Source organism: Erithacus rubecula (genome assembly GCF_903797595.1).
Source record: "Erithacus rubecula genome assembly, chromosome: 16".
Classification (NCBI taxonomy): Eukaryota; Metazoa; Chordata; class Aves; order Passeriformes; family Muscicapidae; genus Erithacus; species Erithacus rubecula.
Window position 1 is genome coordinate 3,707,212 of NC_136668.1, and position 19,287 is coordinate 3,726,498.

Sequence of the window (19,287 nt, forward strand, 5' to 3'; positions counted from 1 at the left end):
TCTGCAGAGCCCTCCTCCCTTCCAACAGATGGACACATGCTCCCAGCTTGGTGTCATCTGCAAATTCACTAATGAAGGACTCAGTATCCTCATCCATGTCATCAATAAAAGTATTGAGCAGACCTGGCCCCAGCACAGACCCCTGAGGGACACCTCTGGTGACTGATCCCAGCTGGATGCAGCACCATTCACCACTCTGGGCCTGGCCATCCAGCCAGTTCTTAACCCAGCCAAGAATGCTCCTGTCCAAGCCAGGGGCTGCAGCTTTTCCAGTTCACTGTGGGAGCCAGTGTCAAAGGCCTTGTTGAACTCCAAGTTGAGGTACAGAACATACACAGCCTTTCCTGCATCCACCAGGTGGGTCACATGGTCATAAAAGGAGACCAAGTTGGTCAAACACAACCTACCCCTCCTAAACCTGTGCTGGCTGGGTCTGATACCCTGGCCATCCTCTAAGTGCTGTGTGATGACAGTGAGTATAAACTGTTCCATAGCCTTACCAGGTACTGGGGTCAGGCTAACTGGCCTGTAATTACCAGGATCCTCCTTCCTATCCTTTCTGTGAATTGGGAGTCACATTATCCAGCTTCCAGTCATCTGGAACTTTTCCAGTGAGCCAGGACTGCTGATAAATGATGGAGAGTAGCTCTGCAAGCTCATCTGCCAGCTCCCTCATCACCCTGGGATGGATCCATCTGGTTCCATAGATTTATGAATATCTAAGCAGCTCAGCAGTTCTCAGCCTCCTCCTGGATAACAGGGGGACCATTCTGCTTCCTGACACCATTTACCGACCCAGGAGAACAGTTGTCCTGAGCTCCCTCCTGCATTCAGTAGAGAACAAAGGCTGGTCTTGACAAAGGTTGTTTGGATGCCTCCTGTCCTGTTGCTGGGCACCACAGAACAGTCTGGTCCCTGCTCTGAGCCCTCCCTGCAGACAGGGACAGATGGGGATGAGGTCATCTCTTAGCTGTGTCTCCTCTAGAGGCTGAATGGCCCCAGCTCCCAAAGCCTTTCCTTGCAGGGATATCCTTCAATCCCTTCCACAGTCTCTGCTGGACTCGCTCCAGGAGCTCCATGTCCCTCCTGTCTTGAGCAGCCCAGCTGGACACAGCACTCCAGATGTGGCCTCACCAGGGCTGAGCAGAGGAGCAGGATCACCTCCCTGATCTTACAGCAATGTTTTTCCTGATTCACCCCAGGATACAATTAACCTTCTTGTCCCCCAGGGCACTGCTGGCTCAGGGACAGCTCATTGTCCACCAGAACCCCAAGGTCCTTCTCCACAGAGCTGCACCCCAGCCTGGTGTTTGGGAGATTCCTTCCCAAGTGTAGACAAGCAAGAATAAGGAGATATCCTTGCATTAAGGTAAGTGGTAGATTTATTACTGGTTTTTTTGCTATGGTGTTCTTAAAAAAAAAAAACAAACAAACAAAAAAAAAACCCCAAACCAAATGTTCTGCTTAAAGCCATTACTTTTTTATGTACACCATTCTCTGTAGTCTGTGCCTTAGTATCACAGCTTATAAATCAGCTGGTAACATTTTGTCTTCATTCTGCTGGAAAAGATCTTCTTTCTCTTCACTGAAGTAATTACTTTTGACAACAATCCATTGAAGAGATCACTGAAGTCTTCAACAGGTACATGATTCCAGTCTTTAACTGTAACATGTAATTTGTCTAAAGGATCATATATAAAAAGTTCAGTTTTCAAGACTAGAAAAGTCTGGTCCTCCTTTACTGTAGTTTCCAGAAATTTCTGCCCCACTGAAGTCAAACCCAGGGTTCTGATGGGAGTAAAATTAAAAATTGTTTAGTAAATTATTTAGAATAAATATGCTTTTTAAAATCCCAGACAACCCATAAACAAAAACCCTAAATTGCTTTTTGTTAATATTCTGCCATTGCAATAAGAACATATAATAATCAACTTGTCATATGTTTATCACAGCACTAAAATCCTTGGAAAATGCATCAACAAACTCTGAATTGTCATAGTTTGGTTGTCTGCTGCTGAACTGATTTCATAATGGTGTCCTTGACTTAGCAAGTAGTCAGATCTCCCAGAAAATAAATATGAAGGAAAGTTTAAGAAAGAGATCTGGCTTTTGGTGCCCTTTGAAACTGCCTTTTGAAAATCTAAGTACATGCCCTGATAGATAACAAAAAATTCACAAAACCACTGTTCTCTGCTGCAGTACATAGCCTGCTGATTGAGCTGGCATGTAAAACGTAATTCTACACCTCTGCAGACAGGTACAGGAATAGTTGTGTGCTAAAGGGACAACAAAACTAGCTAGGCAATTTTAGTAAAAGTGCCAGGAACATCTTCTGCAGCTAATTATTCAAGCATATCCAGTAGAGTTTGATGTTCAAATTTTATTGTAAATATGGCTATGTCATAATTCTAGATAATAACAGAAGCTGTGTGTAGTCTAACAATTGAAAAGTTGTTAGGAAGATGCAGTTACTGAAACAGCAAAAGCACCTCCCAACTCACCTGAACTTACAACCCTGCAGACAAAGTGTAGACAGACAGATCTCTTCAAAGCACAGTGATAAAACCTTGTAAGCATTTTATAGATACTGAATTAAAGCATATATTTCCATGGCATTTGGTCAGCTTTCCTGGCCATAATGTCTGTGTGCTAACAAAAATATAAGGATTAACTATGGTCCTGAGGCCTTGGGTTTTAGTGTGTATGTTTTTCAGATTCTCTGCTGCTTAGTGTGTAACTCTGAAACTTCATATTCAGTCTTAGTAAGTTCTCTTAACAATCCCTTCCCAGCCAGAGAATCAAGGACAACCCTTACTCAAAAAGCAGAGACATCATAACCTGGGGCTGTGGTTGGAAAATTGACTCCAGTATGCAGATGAACCAAAATTTATAAAATTTTAAAAACTTGTGACAGACCCATCTTGGATTCAACCCGGGTACAGCCCTTGTACTACCCAAAGTTCATCCTTTCAAGGCCTTTCAATAAATACCTATTTTCTTTCTTTTAGCTCTGTCTAGTCTCTGTTCCACATCATCCTTTCTAGGCATCTGTCCTTTAACTTACTTCTCTTTGGAAGCGCTCCAATGTAAGTTTCCTTTGCATCTGGTCCTGCACCCAAGGATCAGCAGCATATTCATTTTCTAACAGAGATGTCCAACAGTTTCCAGCATCTCTATTTGTCTTCATTAGAACAATTCGTATCATCTGCCTGTCTTCTGTAGAATGAAAACACACAGAGCAACCTTTAAACTCAGTCCTACATGTTGGCTCTTTTCTTGGTTTGTGAATTCACCATTTATAAGCACAAGATGTGAATTAATTTTAAGTTCTTAATGCCAATGCCAACCAAGTTCTTGATAAATAAATAAACATTAAAAAGAAAAAAGGGCTGAAGCAAAGACAGTCTGTATTGTCACCTCTCTCCTTCTGGCCTGTAAGGTGCTGAAGCTGTTTTAAGAGATTAAACACAGTTAAAAAGTACTTCTATTGCAAACATAATGTAAACTCTTGGAGATGTTCACAAAAAAGATTTAATCTATTAATATAGACAACTCTACTAAGGCAATAATGAAAAAACTGAGATCAGGCTTTACAGAGAGTTATTACCAAAAAAAGCCAGAACTAAGTTTTAGTGTGTATGGCCATAGAGAATATATTGGGAGCACGTTTCAAAGTAAATGTGCAAGGTGTTTAGTTATACTGAAGTGATTAAGACTGGGCTTTGATTCACAATGTGTATTAATGTTTTTAATTTCAATGCTTAAATTACTAAATTATCAATAAATATTTAAAATAAATATCATAGGAAAACACTGAGAGGAACAGTCCACAAATATGATTGCCAACCCCAAAATATTCTGAATACTTTACAGTATTTATGATATAATGGCCTGATATGCTTTTTTTCCTAATTATATGTAGGAACCTTAAGTGTGATTTTTAAATTTCTTTCAGCTTCTCTTGGACTGTAGATTTTGTTATTCATTCAAAAAATATAACTCATAAAAAGTAGTAATCATGGAGAGTCATATACCACATAACTGTACCATAAGTGTTTACCTTTAAATGAAGGTTTGCAAGAAACTTCTCACTATATGGAAATGTTTGTAACCCAATGATTACATCTTCCAGGATGTGGCATTTTCTCATTAACCTGAGTCTCAAGTGCTTTTGTAATACCTCAGTTCCTTCATCCAGCAATAACAACTGCCTTTTTACAAAGCTATGGAAAGAAAGTAAACTTTCCCATTAATAAAGAGGGGGTAAACTACTCTGCAGTGTCTATTGAAAAGTTTTACTGCCTTTATAATTCCACTTCAGATGTAGGTCATTACCTAAGGTCCATGTTCCTTCATCAGTTACTGTAGAGTCAAAAAGTTTACCCTGCAAAAGACAGGTACAATATTACAAATCAGTAAAACCTCCTCAGCATTCAGCTCACCTTGAGTTATGAAGTTTTACTCAGAACTTAACCACCTTGTATTCTGCTGAAAATGAATAGGGCAATCTGGCCCTACAAGTATACACTTGTATGTACCCTGCTAAAGAATTATTGCTTGCTATGCAATTATTTTTTTAATTGAAGCATTTAATAGCTTAATTGTTTCAGTATCTGGAGTCATTGAAAAGGCTTGTGTTTCTCAGCAGGTAATGCCACTTCTAATAATCTTGTCATGACAATGCAAGTGTTTTTGCCAGGAGTAACATCTAGCTCTGGTGCAGGGTACAGGTACTATGAGAAGTCCATTATAAATGAGAAAGTAAATCTGTCTTCAGGCTGGTTTTTTGGGGGTTTTGGGTTTGGCTTTTTTTTGCTTTCTGGAGCAACTGAAGCTGTGTACTGAAATGCTGTCCACATTCACATTAAAATCCACCTGAATTTGTATCTTTATTTTTCACAGAATCACAGAATTGTTTGGGTTGGAATGGACCTTAAGATTCATCTCATTCCAGCTCCCTGCCATGGGCTGGGACACCTTCTACTGTCCCAGGCTGCCCCAAGCCCTGTCCAACCCTAGAAGTGTTCACTTCCAGGGATACAGCATCCATCCATCTCTGGGCAGCCCATGCCAGGGCCTCCCCACCTCACAGCGAAGAATTTCCTCCTAATATCCAATATAATACTGTCTTCTGACAGTTTAAAGTCCTTTCCCCTTGTCCTACACGGCTTTCTAAAAAGTCCCTCTCCAGCTCTCTTTTCATGTACTGGAGGACAGGCACCATCTGTAAAACCCCGTGCAGGTGAACAAAACTGTTTCCAATGAATGGAATTTTTAGTGTAACGAACCTGGGATAAAGAACAGAGAGGCACCACAGGGCACAGGTGTGCGAACCTTCTCCCAAGTAATGACAGCACACAGGGACGCAGCCTAAGCTGCGCCAGGGAGCTCCGGGTGGGACATCAGCAAGAAATGTCACCGGTGTGACTGGACATTGGATCGACCTGCCCGGGGAGGTGTTTAAGGAAAGCCCACAGTCGACTGACACACTGGTCAACTGGTCAGGCTGGACCCGATGGCCTCAGAGATGTTTTATAACCGAACGGAGCCCGTGACCCCCGGCTCCGCGGCCTAGGCTGCCGCCGGCCCGTCCCCCGGCTGCCCGGTACCTGCAGCAGCTCCTGCCCGCTGACGGCCAGCGAGATGTGCCGGCTCCGCAGGCTGCAGCGCACGTCCTTGGCGCGGGTGCCCGGCGGGACGCGCACCTCGATGAACACCTCCTCCAGCGTCTGGTACCAGCGGCCCCAGGGCGTCCCGCAGGGCACCACCCCGCTGCGCTCCTCGAACGGAGCCGACATGGGGCAGGCCGGCAGCGCTGGGCGCTCCGCACCGGGCCGCACAGGAGAGTGAGTCCCGCACAGAGCGAGCCCACACCGCTCCGCGGTTCCGGCCGCCCCGCTCCACCCGGAGCGCCCACCCAGCGCCCGCCCCGCGCACGCGCGCCGCCAGCCACGCCCCCGCCGGGCCCGCAGCGCGCGTGCGCCACTCCGGGCGCGCCGATTGGCCGAGGCGGGCGGGGCGGCGGCAGCTGATTGGCTGGGCGGCGCGCGCGGCGGCCGTTGGTCCCTTTGAACGCCGTGCCGCGGAGCGCTGGCGCTGTCATGGCCTCCGCGCGCGCGCCGCTCTGCCGCCACCCTCACCGCCATGGGAGCGCCGGTACGTGCCGAGAGGGGACAGAGGGGCGGGGAGAGCCTTTCGCGGGGGCCGGAGGACCGGGGACCGGCCTCAGGGCCTCCCTGTGAGGAGCAGACCGTAGCGCGGTGCCTGAAGATCCTCTGGGCTCTCGCAGGGGCTCCCTTCGCAGGCGGAAGGTTCCGACTCTGTGTCTATCGCTGACATGCCAAATACAGTAGTGAACGTGTTTTATGCACAGAGTAACTAAAGCGGTGCTAAGCCTCGCTGCCTCTGGTTCCGTAGCACCGCATTGTGAGAGGAACGTGCAGAGCTTGTCATGGCTGAGGCGCTGCTTGCGAGAGCGTTTTCTGATGTACGAATCTCTCACACTGAGACTTTGGCTCTAGGGTTACCCTAGATGTGTTATCAGCCTCACCTCATGGGAGCTGAAAGCCCTGTTAATTACCTTCATTGTTCTTTGCTGTTCTGAAAATCATTTCTAGCATGTACGCCCCTGCAAGGATCCCATAGCGTTAAGCCATCAGATGGAGTGGGAAGTTTGCTGTCCTCTGAAGCATGCCAAGGGGTTAGGAAACAGAAGAGTAAGTAAAAATTGCACAGAACACAATGATAGGATATATATGTTATGTCATGATTGGTAGTGCTGTTACTGCTCTGCTGTCGAGAAATTTGTTTTGGTTTCTGTTGCAGAGACTCACTGCCTATCTTCCAGCTCAGAGGAGCAGTTGTAGAAACAACTATTGGAATCTTCCAAAAATAGGTTTATTTGTGACTTGTGCTAACTGGGGGGGAGGGAAAGGGGGGCTCTGGAGGCCCAATAAACTACTTATTAGTCTAGGCTTTAAAGGTATTTTCATGCATTTTTAATATCTAAAGCATCCTTCAGTTCAAAACTGATATGGATCTGGATCATGGCAGGGAAACTTGGCAGAAGTGGAAATATCTGAAGTGTCTGTCATCTGGTAGTCTCTAAACTTTTATCAAGTGCCCAGATGACTAATATTGAACTGGCAGTAAAAAAGCAGCAGGTATTGCATTGTGAAGATGCTAGACTAACAACCAGGTGGAATGTTGTCTTTTGAACACAGAAAATTAAGCTTGTGTAGTTTAGTTACATTCTCCTCCCTGTGTGCATGCACACCTTCTTCACCATTCTCTTCTACATCCTTCTGCAGGTACTACAGATCTGAGCAGTGAGAAGAGTGCACCCACCCCAGTAACTGCCAGGAGACTCACATCTCTGGGATCCACAGTAAGGCTCTGCTGTGGTGTCTGTAGCACTGTTAAATCCCAGCTACATCTCTCTGACTGCTTAAACAATGCAGCCTCTTCATACAATTGTCATTGATCTACCCAAGTGAGCTATGCAACATATTGTTGTATTTGTGTCCCTTAAGACCTAAGGAAAAATGAAATTGCTGTGTCCTTGGGAATCATGTGACAATTAAATTCTGATTACAGAGAAGCTTGTTACATTTGGTGCTACACTCTTGGGATTTCTTTTTCTCTTGCTCACCATTATGGTGTAGCTCCTTCTTTTTAAGATGTTGTTCCTGCTCTCATGGGCTGGGCAAGGCAGAGTGGAAACCTGGTGGTGAAAGAAACAGGGAGGGGATGGTACTGCATGTACAGGTTCTCAATGTCCTATGCAAGGATATGGATTTCAAGATTAATAGCTTAACAAGCTGAAAAATTATAACCCTGATGTACTAATTAGATTCATGAGTACTGATGATGTAGGGTGAAATTCTGCAAACAAACCAGAGGTGAAGATATTAAAATGTTTTTATGATGCTCAGAGGTGCTAAAGTCTCAAACTTTATTGTCTTCCTGTCCCTGTAGTTATGAACTGTCCCTTCAAAGTAATGCTGATGAGAAACTATAATGGTAAACCCCATCCTAACTTTTCTGCTCTGTCTGGGAGAGACAAAGGTTTGCTCTTTATTTGATGTATATCTTTGTAGTATTATCTGTATGAAGCACCCACTCTTGTATTTAATTGTGCTCAGCTACTATGAAGCTAGAGATTTCTAACACAGCTCTCTCTTCCAAAGCCAGCTAATGGGATTGTGAAGACTAAAAAAGATCTTATGCTTATGAAAGAGAAAAAGAAACAGAAGGCACTGGAGAAGGAGGTATGAATCCATTATATGAGTGAAATCCTGTCATGTCTCCCACTTAAAATAATAAAAAATACAAGCTGGTAGAATTGGCCTCCTTCGCATTACGCAGCTTAAAAATAATTTATAAACAACTCTGTGCAAAAGAAAGATTATCAGATATTATAGATGTACAAAGCTAATGGAATTGCATTAATTCCTGCTGATTGTAAGCAGCTATTCTGTCAGTCTTTTCAGAAACAGAACTAAATCCTCTGTTGGCTGCTCCAAAAAGGTTCTGTTTTATTGAACAATGAAATTCTTTGCTCACTAATTATCATACTTCTAATGCTTTAGAGGCACCCTAAACTGTATCAGTACACTTCTGTGTGCTAGTTGGTGCCTTGTGTCTCAAATGTCACATTCTGCCTTTTTGTCTGTCACAGCCAAGAAGGAGACTTGGTTTCTGTTGCCCATTAAAGCTAAGACTATTCTGACATGCTGTACTGGTTCAGTAGCATAAAATAAGTCAGATGAAAACATTGCTATTGTATGGTGCATAATAATAGAGAATTGTGGTGATTCTGTTATTTCCTTCCTGTGAATGAGAGTTGCAGATACATATTCTGAATGAAAGTAAATACAGTTTGGATACCTATGCCTGTGGTTTACTTGGAGAGGCTAAGCTGATGATAGTAGGAAATAAAGAAAATACCTCATCTTTCAGATTCGTGCATTAGTGAGAGAACGTGGAGAACAGGATAAGAAACTTAAGGCTCTGGATGAAGATCTTGTTAAGATTGAAGCAAAGCTGAGTGCTGCAGTTCAGGAGAAAACCTCTCTTTCAGCAAATGTTGCATGCCTGAAAAAACAGCTCCTGGAGATAACGAGAAGCAATGAACTACTGAAGTCAAAGGTATTCAGACAAATAAGTGCATCTTTGCTTTGCCTTTGCTCTTATTGAGCTGCCTGTGCAAGAGGAAGCTTTAGTTGCTGATCAGCATCTGTTTTGACATAAAACATGTCTGCTTTGGGGTCTTGTGCCTCCTGTCTGAACACAGAGCAGGAGGGGAACGCTTGGAATGGGTTGTGTGAACAGCAATTCATACAAAGGAATTACACATTGCTCTTCTTTTCTAACAAGCTCTCTGAAGATGGTGTGCAGAAGAAAATGAGCAGTCTGTGTATGGAGTTGATGAAGCTCAGAAACATGAGGGATGCTAAGGAAAAGGTATGACCATTTGCACAGGACAGTAATTCTGAGCTGCTCAGGAATAAAACCAGTGATTCTCAGTGGAGTTTGAAGCTCTTGGTGGTAGTTCTTGTTTAACAAGAGGCTGATACCTTTATAAAAGGACACTTGCAATTGCATTTAGCATAGTAGTTGGTGCTATCATTAAATGGGAGTGATTATTAAATTTCAGTTCACCACTGTTTTTTCCACAATGCCTTTTTTTTTTTTTTTTTTTTAACTGAATCTCATTTTAATGTTAATATGGGTGTTTTGTATTTTGTTTTTTTAAGACTGCACTGGCAAAGCAGGAAGACATGGAAATGAAGCTGCAGGAAGTGCAAAGGAATCTAGAGCATTCAAAAGGAAAAGTAGCACAGTTACAACAAAAATTGTAAGTGCTAGGAAGGGTATTAGATAGATGATATGACATGGCTTTGTTTCTGTGCTTATCTTTTGTAGTAACCAAAATCAATGCTGTCTCCCTACTGAGAAGGAACAGACATTATCAGTGTTTGTAATCTGGAATAAACAGAATGGAATGAAGTTCTAACAACAGCTGTGGTTTGATAAAACAAGCATTAGAAGCATTGTTTCTCTAGTGTATCTAACATTTTTCCAAAAGACAAACTGTGTCATGTCAGCCCTTTCTCTTCTGGTGTGGAATGGTTGGGGGGTTTTCTTGGGTATAGGGTGGGAAGACATAGGTCTTAAGAAAAGAATTGTTCAGGCTGGAGGAGGATATTTGTATAGATAGGAGTTTAAAGGGCCAGAAATATCCTAAGTTAGGAATAAGCAAGAATAGAAAAGCTTTAGATCAGGAGCTGAAATCCTAATTCAGCAGCCAGGCATTTGGCATGGATTTGATGAATGCATTCATGCTCTCCAGAGAAGTGCATTGAAGAGCCAGTGTGGTGCCTTCAGAGCTGTTTTGATGTGCACACCTGCTCTGAAGAAAGGCAACTGCACAGTCTCTTTAGTTCCAGCAGCTCCATGTAAATAGAGAGTGAGTTCTAACTCAGCACTTTCTATTCAGCCAAAAGAATGTCATGTGCTGTACAGTGACAGTGCACTAACATGTAATTAGTATTGCTGAGGATAGTGACCTAAGGTGAACTTGCAAGCTATGATTAATGTCAGGTTGGCACAACTAGCACTGCACAAACTTGGCTGTTAAAATACACAAAGCTAATAAATAATGCAGGTAGTGCAGGTCACAAAGGGAGGAGATGCTGATTTGCTACAAAAGCTATATTATGTTAATTCATGTTTGTGGCATATTGCTCATGGCATAATGTGGTTTAGCATCTTTACATCATCTCTACTACATCTTTATTACATCATTTACTACAATGATAAGACTATCTAGAACAGGTATGAAAAGAGGGTAGAATCACCTCTTAGAGCCAATATCAGTTTTTCAGCCGAACTGGGAGATGCAAAGTATATGTGTTACTACTTAACTTTAATGTGCTTAAACATATGTCGTAAAAACTGTCTCGTTTTAGGTCTGCTACTGAGAGAGAGAAAGTTGAAGAAAAGTCTGACACTGAAAAACTCCTGGAATATATTACAGAGCTCAGGTAACAAAAAATTCTTCTCAAGAAGGCAGGTTTTCTCTTGGAAACCAACAGTTCTAAACACTTCGTGTTGATGTGTAAGATTACAAACAAAATTTAATGGTAACAAGTGTCTGAATTTTCTTCTACAGTAGTGTTGCAGAAACAGCTGAGAAATACAAACTGGAAGTCACCCAGATGGAGGAGACACTGAGTAAGAAAGACCAAGAGATTGAGATCCTGAGGAATACCCTCCAAGCAAAAGAGGAAGAGTCATGTAAACTGATGAAAGAACTCAATGAGAGGTGTCAATTGCTTCAACAAGAGAAAGGTAATTGTTAGTTCTTGTACACTGTTCTATATGTGACTATATGTGATGACTCACATGTCTTAAAGCATCTCAAATAGGTGTTTTCTAAAATGTCAATTTTCTAAAATGTCAAATGAGAAGTCAAGTCTCTGAGCTCCAGCTAGAAACACCAAGGAATATTTTTAACAACAGGCAAATCACATCTGACATCTGTTAATTGGTATTTCCATAGAGGGTAACTTGGGTGAATAGTATGCAATGAAAATTGTAGGAGTGGCTTTAATCTGAAAGGTGAACACTAAGAAGTTCTTGTTCCTTTCTCTTCACAGAGAAGTAGTATAATATTGTGTGAATTCACTGCTAGCAGCTTGCACATAGGTTCATTGAAGTGTTGGGAATGTGGCAAGGCTGCCTCCTCACCTCCTTACTCCTCCTCTCCCAACACCAGCAGCACTGCAATCTGAGGCATGTACTCAGTTTTCTGTGTACTGTCCCTTCTGTCTGCTAGTTTGTGGAAGAAGCTTTGGGGAGCTCATGTAATTTTTTTCCCTGCAATACTGCTCTTCTGGCAAAGGCTACTTGCTTGGTCCAAATACTCCTTCTGTTAAAATTGCTTTAAAGTGGTGCACCTCAAGCCAATTTTGAGGAGTTTCCAGATTGGGTTGTATGTATGGGTTTTGTTTTGTGGGGGGTTTTCCTTCAGTGTTTTTGGTAGTTAGGCAAGGGAAAAACCAAGATGGAATGGAATTATTATGAATAATACATATTGTAGCTATTTGAAGATAAGAGAATTTGTTATATTGACAATTTTTCTGTGTAGAGAAAGAGTTGTCGGAGGCCAAAGGGCAGTTCCTGAGCATGAATGCTGAAATAGAAGACTTGAAAAAAAAAATTGATTTGGTGGAACAAGAACACCAAAAACTGCTTCAGAAACATCAGGAGGTCATCTCTCAACTGCAGCAAGAGAAGGTAAATACAGGCTATAAATTAGTCTAAAAGTAGATTGTATTCCCATTGATTGACACTAAAAATTGTTGTTTTGGTTCTGCATGAGATGTGCATTCCACAGATTAGGTTATCATTAACAATAATGATGTGTGGTTTAATAGTCTAAGAATTGCTGGTGGGATGGGGGTTTTTGTTCTTTCCATAGATTTGAAATTTAAACACGGCAAATTAGCACTTTATTGCCCAGAAAGTACTGGTAATTTTAAAATCTCTGGTATGCAGGAGTCATCTGCATCAATGCAGCAGAAGTTACTAGAGTTTGAAGATGAAGTAACAAGTGAGAGACATCTTCTGGAAGAAGAGCTGAATGATACCATGAAGGAACTGAATAAATTGCATGAGAAGGAGAAGAAAGCTGAAAAGCTGGTGAAGCGACTGGAACAAGAAATCAAATCTCAAGATCTTCAACTTGCACAGATGAAAGAAGAGTTGAAAGGGTTTGTGAGAGAAACTTTCTGATACAAGCTTTGAAAGGAAAAATGCTAAATTTGTAGTGCATACAGAGCTTCTGAGCTCAATTCAGGTTTTAGCGACCTGAGCAGATTTGAAGTTGTTTGGTGATTGTTGATTACTGATAGTAATGAGGTCTCATTACTAGCAGTAGTAACTTGAGTCAGTTTTACATAGCTGAAATTTAAAACAAAAAAAAAGCCAATTGGGATTTGCTTGAAAGGCTGGTTATTGTAGTGCTCTGACCTTGCTGTGCTGGGTAAGCTATATGCATGTTGTATTGGCTATTTCTTTTCTGGAGAAGACAATGACAAAAAGATTTTCAAGCCAGTTGTTTCTTTTTAAGTTTACTATTAGATCTACAGTCTGTTCTTTAGCTCCCTTGGAAAATAACAGGAGGGGAAAATTCTTAGTAATACCTGCTGTGAAGATTGTGCTTTAGTATGTGAGAAGTTACTGGTTTGTCACAATTTAATTTATTGCTGCTGCTTCAAACCTTCTGTAACTGATAGCAGCATTTGGTGATGTGTTCACACATGCTTCTCTCCAGCGTGCAATGCTGACTCTATTTCAGGAAGAATGCAGAGTTGGAGCAAATCAAGGCAATGCACAGCAGTGCTGTATCAAAAATCCAAGAAGAGCACAGCAATACACTGCAGAAACTTGGAAAGATTATTGCTGACTTTGAAAGGTATTTAAATATTATTAATGTATAGAACAGGCATTATCTCTAAGATGACAAAATGTACTGTTCATTAACATGCCTTGGTACCTCACACCACATGTGAGTGTTGGCATGGCATTAGAGCAGAGGATTTTGTGATAGTATTTGGTGGCATTCTTGAGTACTAGGCAAGTACAGAGACACAGTATCACTATTTAGTTCAGGAAATGGGATATTTCTTCTTCCAAAATGTAGCCAGTTCAGTGGTCTTGAATCACAATGGTATTTGTAACTAGCGATGGTGTTCTTGGCACTGAAATATCTTGCAAAAATATTTTTATTGACTCAAAATTTGCACTGAATTGAGATTAATTTCCAACAGTTATTGCAGTTTTTTTACCCTAAAATATTCAGGTTTAGAAAGTATATAAAAAGTGATACTGTTATTACTAGGTATGTGTGTCACCCATGAACAATCCTGTGGGATATTTGTCAATACCAACTACACACAGCAGTTGTTTCACAGTTAAAAATAAACTTCAGAGAGAGTAGTTCCTTTGTGTTTTAAAATACCTACAAAAATATAGTACTATCTGTATCACAGAATTTGTTGTAATTTTACTGCTTATGGCTTTATGGAATGTGTTGTGGTTTATTTCTTACCCTTGGATTTATCCGTGCCTATACACTTCCATGTCTTTGGATTATAAAATCTTTGATACTTGCTAGCATGAGCTTGTATTGCTCTTGTAAGGTGTGAACATGTCAATCTGTATTTTGCCTGAAGTAACAAGGGTTTTTCTCACTTCTACTGTAATACCAGCTACAAGAAAACATCAGCTGAAGAAATTTGCAGTTTTAAACTGGAGAATACCTCTCTGCGAGAAGAAGTTGCCAGCCTGAAAAAAGTAGGCCAAGAGAATCTGCAGTTGCTTCAAGAAGCAGAATACAATAAAAACAAAGCAAATGAAGAATGTTCAAGGTATTACAGAAAAATTTTTCCTTAAGCTAAGGAATGCAAACTGAGGCTTGCCTTTCTAACTAGAATGTCATGTGATGCTCTAGAAGATCAGATCAGTATTTGGTGTAAGCTGAAGTTTCTTGCTTTTCCTAGTGAAGAAGATTGAAAATACTACAGACAAAATTTATTAAGTTTATATGCATTAGAAAACTGGTTTGTCCAATCAGTTATTTTGACTTTTGCCTATACGTGGAACATAGAGGAGAAGGGAAATATTTGAATGATAGATGCTGGAATATTGTCTGTTTCAGCATGAATATCAATTACAGTAACTGCTCTGCAAATAAGATCCCCAGGGTAGACAAGCAAATACTTAATGCAGGACTTGCTCTTTGCACTCCAGTCTGAATGATGTCACCTCAAATTCTGCTCACAAGCAGATGCCAATTAATCATCCATGAATTGCCACACTGTGGTGATGTAGGCTGAGGTCCCTCTCTGCCTAATATGGGGCACCACAGTGCAGCTGATGAGAAATAATACCCAAGAAGTTGTGTTAGGCCAGTAGCTGAGGACATGCTTCTCTAACAGCAGCTTAGTGATCCATGTTCTCGATGGTTCTGTGCTGGTTAAGATGCTGCCCTTTCTTTCCACCCACCTGCTTAATGTCTCCAATTTCCATTAAAGCTGATGAAAGAAAAACTGAAGAGGTATTTCCTGGCTGAGGTGGCAGGGAATAGATGGAACAAACAGCTGGGGGTGAAAAGGGGTCAGTGCTTTTAGGTGTAGGGTTTTTTAAATCTTGCATACATCCACACTGGATAGTCTCAATTAGTTCCTGCTTGAGCAAATCTCTGCATGTAAAACCTAACTGCTAAAAGCTGTTGGCATTGAACAACCTTAAATGAGCAACATGATCTTGCTTTGCTTCAAAAGGACTGCTTGCATCCTCACGGGCAAAAGTAAAAATGTTGTTCATATTAAACTTAATTGCCCTTCTGTACTACTGTTTTCTTTGTGGCACTGTTTGTGCAAACCTTTATTTCAGTTTTACTAAGAGCTTTTCCACCATGTTAGATTTAGTGTAGTGGAAAAAATGTAAAAATCAAGGACTCATTAAGAAATTATGGTATTTTCCTCAGGATGCTTTTAGAAGTCCAGACAAAACTTGCACTAAAAGAAGCAGAAACAGAGAGAACAAAAGAGTCTTGTCTTGCACAAATGACTAAACTTCAGGAAAAATTTGAGGAGCAAACTGAAGATCTGAAAAGAGAACTTGAAGCAGAAAGATCAAGGTGACTTTCTCAAATTTAAACTGCATATGATGGTACAGCCAAGTTTTATTGGGAAGAAGTGCTAAGAGCTAATGAGGACCGCATTAAAACTCTGCTTCTTGCTTTTTAGGAAAACCATAAGTGAAGATGTGACTTCTAGCTTAAAGGAAGAGATCAAGACCTGGCGTAAACTGTATGAAGACTTACATAACAAAGTTAAGCCTTTTCAGGTGTGAAGTAGGTGTTTGCTAGTACCTGTTGACATAAGACTTGCAGTTGGCTCAAGTTCTGAGAAGTAAATATGCTACTTCCCATTTTAAGGCATTTATTCTACATTAGTTTCCTAAGTTACTATTCAATGAGTCAGCTATCCCCCTTCCCAAAGTAATCTCCCTTGGTAGATGTCAGTTCTATAAAATGTTATGCTTAGTTGAAAGACTTCTAAGATGTTCAAATGTATTTCAGCAACAACTAGATGCTTTTGAAGCAGAGAAGAATGCACTCCTGGAGGAGCATGGGGCAGCCCAAGAAGAACTGAATAAACTGAGTGATGCATATGCTAAACTACTTGGCCACCAGAACATGAAGCAAAAAATCAAGCATGTTATGAAGTTGAAGGAAGACAATGCCCACCTGAAGCAGGTTTGTGAAATGAAAAATTAGAAATCTGCAAGTTACTAATGTGCTTGTTGCTCTAAATATTTATAGACTAATCCTGCAAGCTACTTTCTTGGTTCTTAAATTCCCTGCACAAAACAGATTACAATAAACCACCAGCCTCCAGAAATGCCAAGTGTTTTATTTTTGACTGAATTTACAAGATACAGAGGGATCTGCAGTGCAAATAAGTATCTATACTCTTAGCTTGGTTGGCTTTTCTTATGTTTTTTTGAGGTCCTAGACTTAATAAACTTTCTACTGAAAGTTTGACTGCCATACTGCTTAGTGGTGTTACACTGTGCCTCTGTGTACTGCTGGTTTCTCTACACCTGTATGTTTGGGTTGGGTTTTAATGCTACCAAAAACTGTCTATGTTTAACATTAAGCAAAATGCTTCCCTCAGTAAATGACTAAGCAAGCTCTTCTCCTGTTCTTCATCTAACTTGCAAGTCTTGTTTTCTCTAGGATGTCTCAAAACTGCGTGCACTGCTAGCCAAGGAAAAGCAAACCAGCAGACATCTGCAGGAGCAGCTGTGTGCAGCACAGGGCATTAAGCGTTTTGATCCTTCCAAAGCTTTCCAGCATGATAGCAAGGAAAATATTCCTCCAAAAACACCTCTAAAAGAAGGTAAGTTTGGTATTGATGTAGCCCTTGTACCCCTTAAGCTTAACCAAAGAGAATGAGAGTCTTGCAGTCTGATGCATCTGGGGGAGGCTGTCTCTTGTTTCACAGCAGATGTTGGTGGCTGCATCAATGGGGCACTCTCAGTTGTACCATCCATCCCAGATCCTTACAATCTGACAGGAATAGGTGGTGTGCCAGGTCAGAAAGCAAAGCCATTTTCCTGCTGATGAGCTGACAGGAATTGTCTCCTGCACAGGTCATGGGGGTACAAGTGGCTTAGCCAGACCTTTGCACCCTGGTTCTTTAGCTGCTATCTGGCAGGACCTTACACCACTGCAGGTGTCAAGATAAGATGCAAATGGTCTGCAGATAAATGGGGAGGAAAAGATGAAGGAGCATGGGGGGCACACCAATGGATGCAGGGTAGGGGAGAGAGTTTCAGTAGAGTGTCTGTTCCAGAGTCTGAAATCCTGGCTTCCCTGTGAGATTCAGTGTAGGGCTTTTTGCCTCCCAGGAGACAAGAAATTACTTAGTATGGTGGGAGCAATAGGTGAAAGCTCAAACTTAGTAACATTTTTTTATTGCAGGTAACAAAAACAAAATTTGAAGTCTTCTTGATATTAAGAAAACAAATCACCCATAAATTTGTGTGCTACAGAAGACTTCAACAGACTGCTTCTTCAAGGTGAACTTGGATGCTGTGTATAATACAAATCAGTAGGAGCCCTAGAGAAATTATCTAAAATTATATATTTTTAGAAAAACTATGTTTTACTGAGAAGCAGCAGGTGACAGTAGGTTCTTGACTCCTGGTACCATCAGTATAGGCATGAACTCTGAAAAGTGTTCACTGTTGCACGTTGTGGGTATGCTGAGGCTGCTTAATTAGGTTTTGAACAGCATTTTAAATTTGGAAAAGGAGAATAAGATTACAAATGAAATCAGATTTCATTCAAGATTTTTTATTTTTATACATTTAAAATTTTTTTTCATCCTGTGTATACAATTCTGTGATAAATTAATTTTGCTGTTTATAGCTGTCTTGGTACCAACAGCAGCAATACTGCCAAGAGTACCCTTTAATTCTGTGGCCTGCATCCTGTAGAAACAATGTAGAAATGGGACTGTACACTTAATTTTTATACTCTAGAGGACTATATTCAGTATATGCAAATTCAAATCCTGGGGCTAGGTGTTGCAGCTGTTGATCTTCAGAAGAGCATTTTCAGGCCAAAGTTAAATTGGCTGCATTTATCTAAATGTTTGTGTACTGTGACTAAGGTTAGTGTCTTGAGAGCAATGCTGTGTCCACTGGATTCTTAAACTGCCACAAAATCTTTGTAGCCATGTGTTGTAAGTGATCAGTGTATAGTGACAGGGAATGACAACAACTTCTCCCACTTGGGTGGGAGGACACCACAGAACTCATGTGCATTGTATGGATTGGAACTTTGGAACTGAGAGACTCTGTTAAACTGCATTTAAAATTAAGAACACTCAAGCACAATAAAAGTTTTAAATTAAAGAATTTGTTCATTTCCTTTGCAAACCAGGGATAAAACCCAAAGTTACATTACAGTGGGTTTCATCTAATGTTCTTTTTTCTAGTCTTGTCTTCAAAACAAAGCCCAATGTCAGTCTTTCCTCAAAAACTACATATTCTTTAGTCTCAGAGAAATTATTTAATTGAACTGTACAATACAACCTGCAATTCTTATTTCTCTTAATACAAAAGTAAATACTGAATTTAAGATGGAACTGTGTTTTTGTTTTTGTATGTCTGTGCAGCTGTCTCACACAGAGGTGCTGCAAAGGCATTACCCAAAGCTTAGCTGGTAGCATTTATTGCCATTTATGCTGACATTGTGAGCTCACAGAAAATTAATAATTCCTAGGAAATTATATACAAAAAATACATTAAGTACCTTAAGTCCAAGGAAAGGAGTTGCTAGATGTTGTCTGTTAATGTCATTTTTGTGTATTTGCTGGATTACTTGATCCTCTGAAGATTGGGGAAGAGGATTACTTTCAAGTGTTTTAATTAAGAGAGCACTTGGTATTGAGCCTGAAGTGTTGAGAGACTTTTTGATTAAAAAGTTGCTAGAAGCATTTTATACTGTTCTTTCCTTGTTGAGGAAAAAAAATAAGGTTTTCTCATCTGAAAGATGTAAATAGAATAAAAATATTGTAGAGGAAACAGGCATTTGAATGTTAATAGAAAGTTCCACCAAACTCAAATATGAAAATGGAGACACTGAGTTAAGGGTTTTTTTGGGGTTTTTTGGCTGAAGGTACAAATATGCCAAGGGAA

At 40.8% G+C, this 19,287-nt stretch overlaps 2 protein-coding genes across 2 annotated transcripts; one reads left to right on the plus strand and one right to left on the minus strand.

The window, feature by feature from the left end:
- Positions 1 to 1,435: 1,435 nt before the first annotated feature.
- Positions 1,436 to 5,947, minus strand: NUDCD2 (NudC domain containing 2). The gene is made up of 4 exons (XM_079320130.1): positions 5,610 to 5,947; positions 4,336 to 4,384; positions 3,065 to 3,216; positions 1,436 to 1,788 (listed from the first exon to the last, which is right to left on the minus strand). Exons 1-4 carry the CDS (start codon positions 5,796 to 5,798, stop codon positions 1,705 to 1,707), a joined length of 474 nt encoding a protein of 157 aa, XP_079176256.1. The 5' UTR covers positions 5,799 to 5,947; the 3' UTR covers positions 1,436 to 1,704.
- Positions 5,948 to 6,070: 123 nt separating this feature from the next.
- HMMR (hyaluronan mediated motility receptor) lies at positions 6,071 to 18,504 on the plus strand. Its single transcript, XM_079320170.1, has 18 exons — positions 6,071 to 6,156; positions 6,618 to 6,716; positions 7,311 to 7,387; positions 8,190 to 8,270; positions 8,962 to 9,150; positions 9,379 to 9,465; positions 9,759 to 9,859; positions 10,974 to 11,048; positions 11,177 to 11,355; positions 12,155 to 12,303; positions 12,565 to 12,779; positions 13,367 to 13,483; positions 14,280 to 14,438; positions 15,560 to 15,712; positions 15,822 to 15,921; positions 16,157 to 16,333; positions 16,817 to 16,979; positions 17,564 to 18,504. Exons 1-18 carry the CDS (start codon positions 6,102 to 6,104, stop codon positions 17,581 to 17,583), a joined length of 2,196 nt encoding a protein of 731 aa, XP_079176296.1. The 5' UTR covers positions 6,071 to 6,101; the 3' UTR covers positions 17,584 to 18,504.
- Positions 18,505 to 19,287: the final 783 nt, after the last annotated feature.

What these genes read in the sequence shown, in the direction of transcription:
- NUDCD2 (XM_079320130.1), bottom strand. Translation starts at nt 5,798, where the DNA reads ATGTCGGCTCCGTTCGAGGAGCGCAGCGGGGTGGTGCCCTGCGGGACG. An exon ending in TGAAGGAACATGGACCTTAG is followed by an intron (nt 3,217 to 4,335) that starts GTAATGACCTAC and finishes TTCATTCTACAG; the next exon opens with AAGACAGGCAGATGATACGA. An exon ending in TGGAGCGCTTCCAAAGAGAA is followed by an intron (nt 1,789 to 3,064) that starts GTAAGTTAAAGG and finishes TACTCCCATCAG; the next exon opens with AACCCTGGGTTTGACTTCAG.
- HMMR (XM_079320170.1), top strand. Translation starts at nt 6,102, where the DNA reads ATGGCCTCCGCGCGCGCGCCGCTCTGCCGCCACCCTCACCGCCATGGG. An exon ending in GCACAGTTACAACAAAAATT is followed by an intron (nt 9,860 to 10,973) that starts GTAAGTGCTAGG and finishes GTCTCGTTTTAG; the next exon opens with GTCTGCTACTGAGAGAGAGA. An exon ending in CTTGAAGCAGAAAGATCAAG is followed by an intron (nt 15,713 to 15,821) that starts GTGACTTTCTCA and finishes CTTGCTTTTTAG; the next exon opens with GAAAACCATAAGTGAAGATG.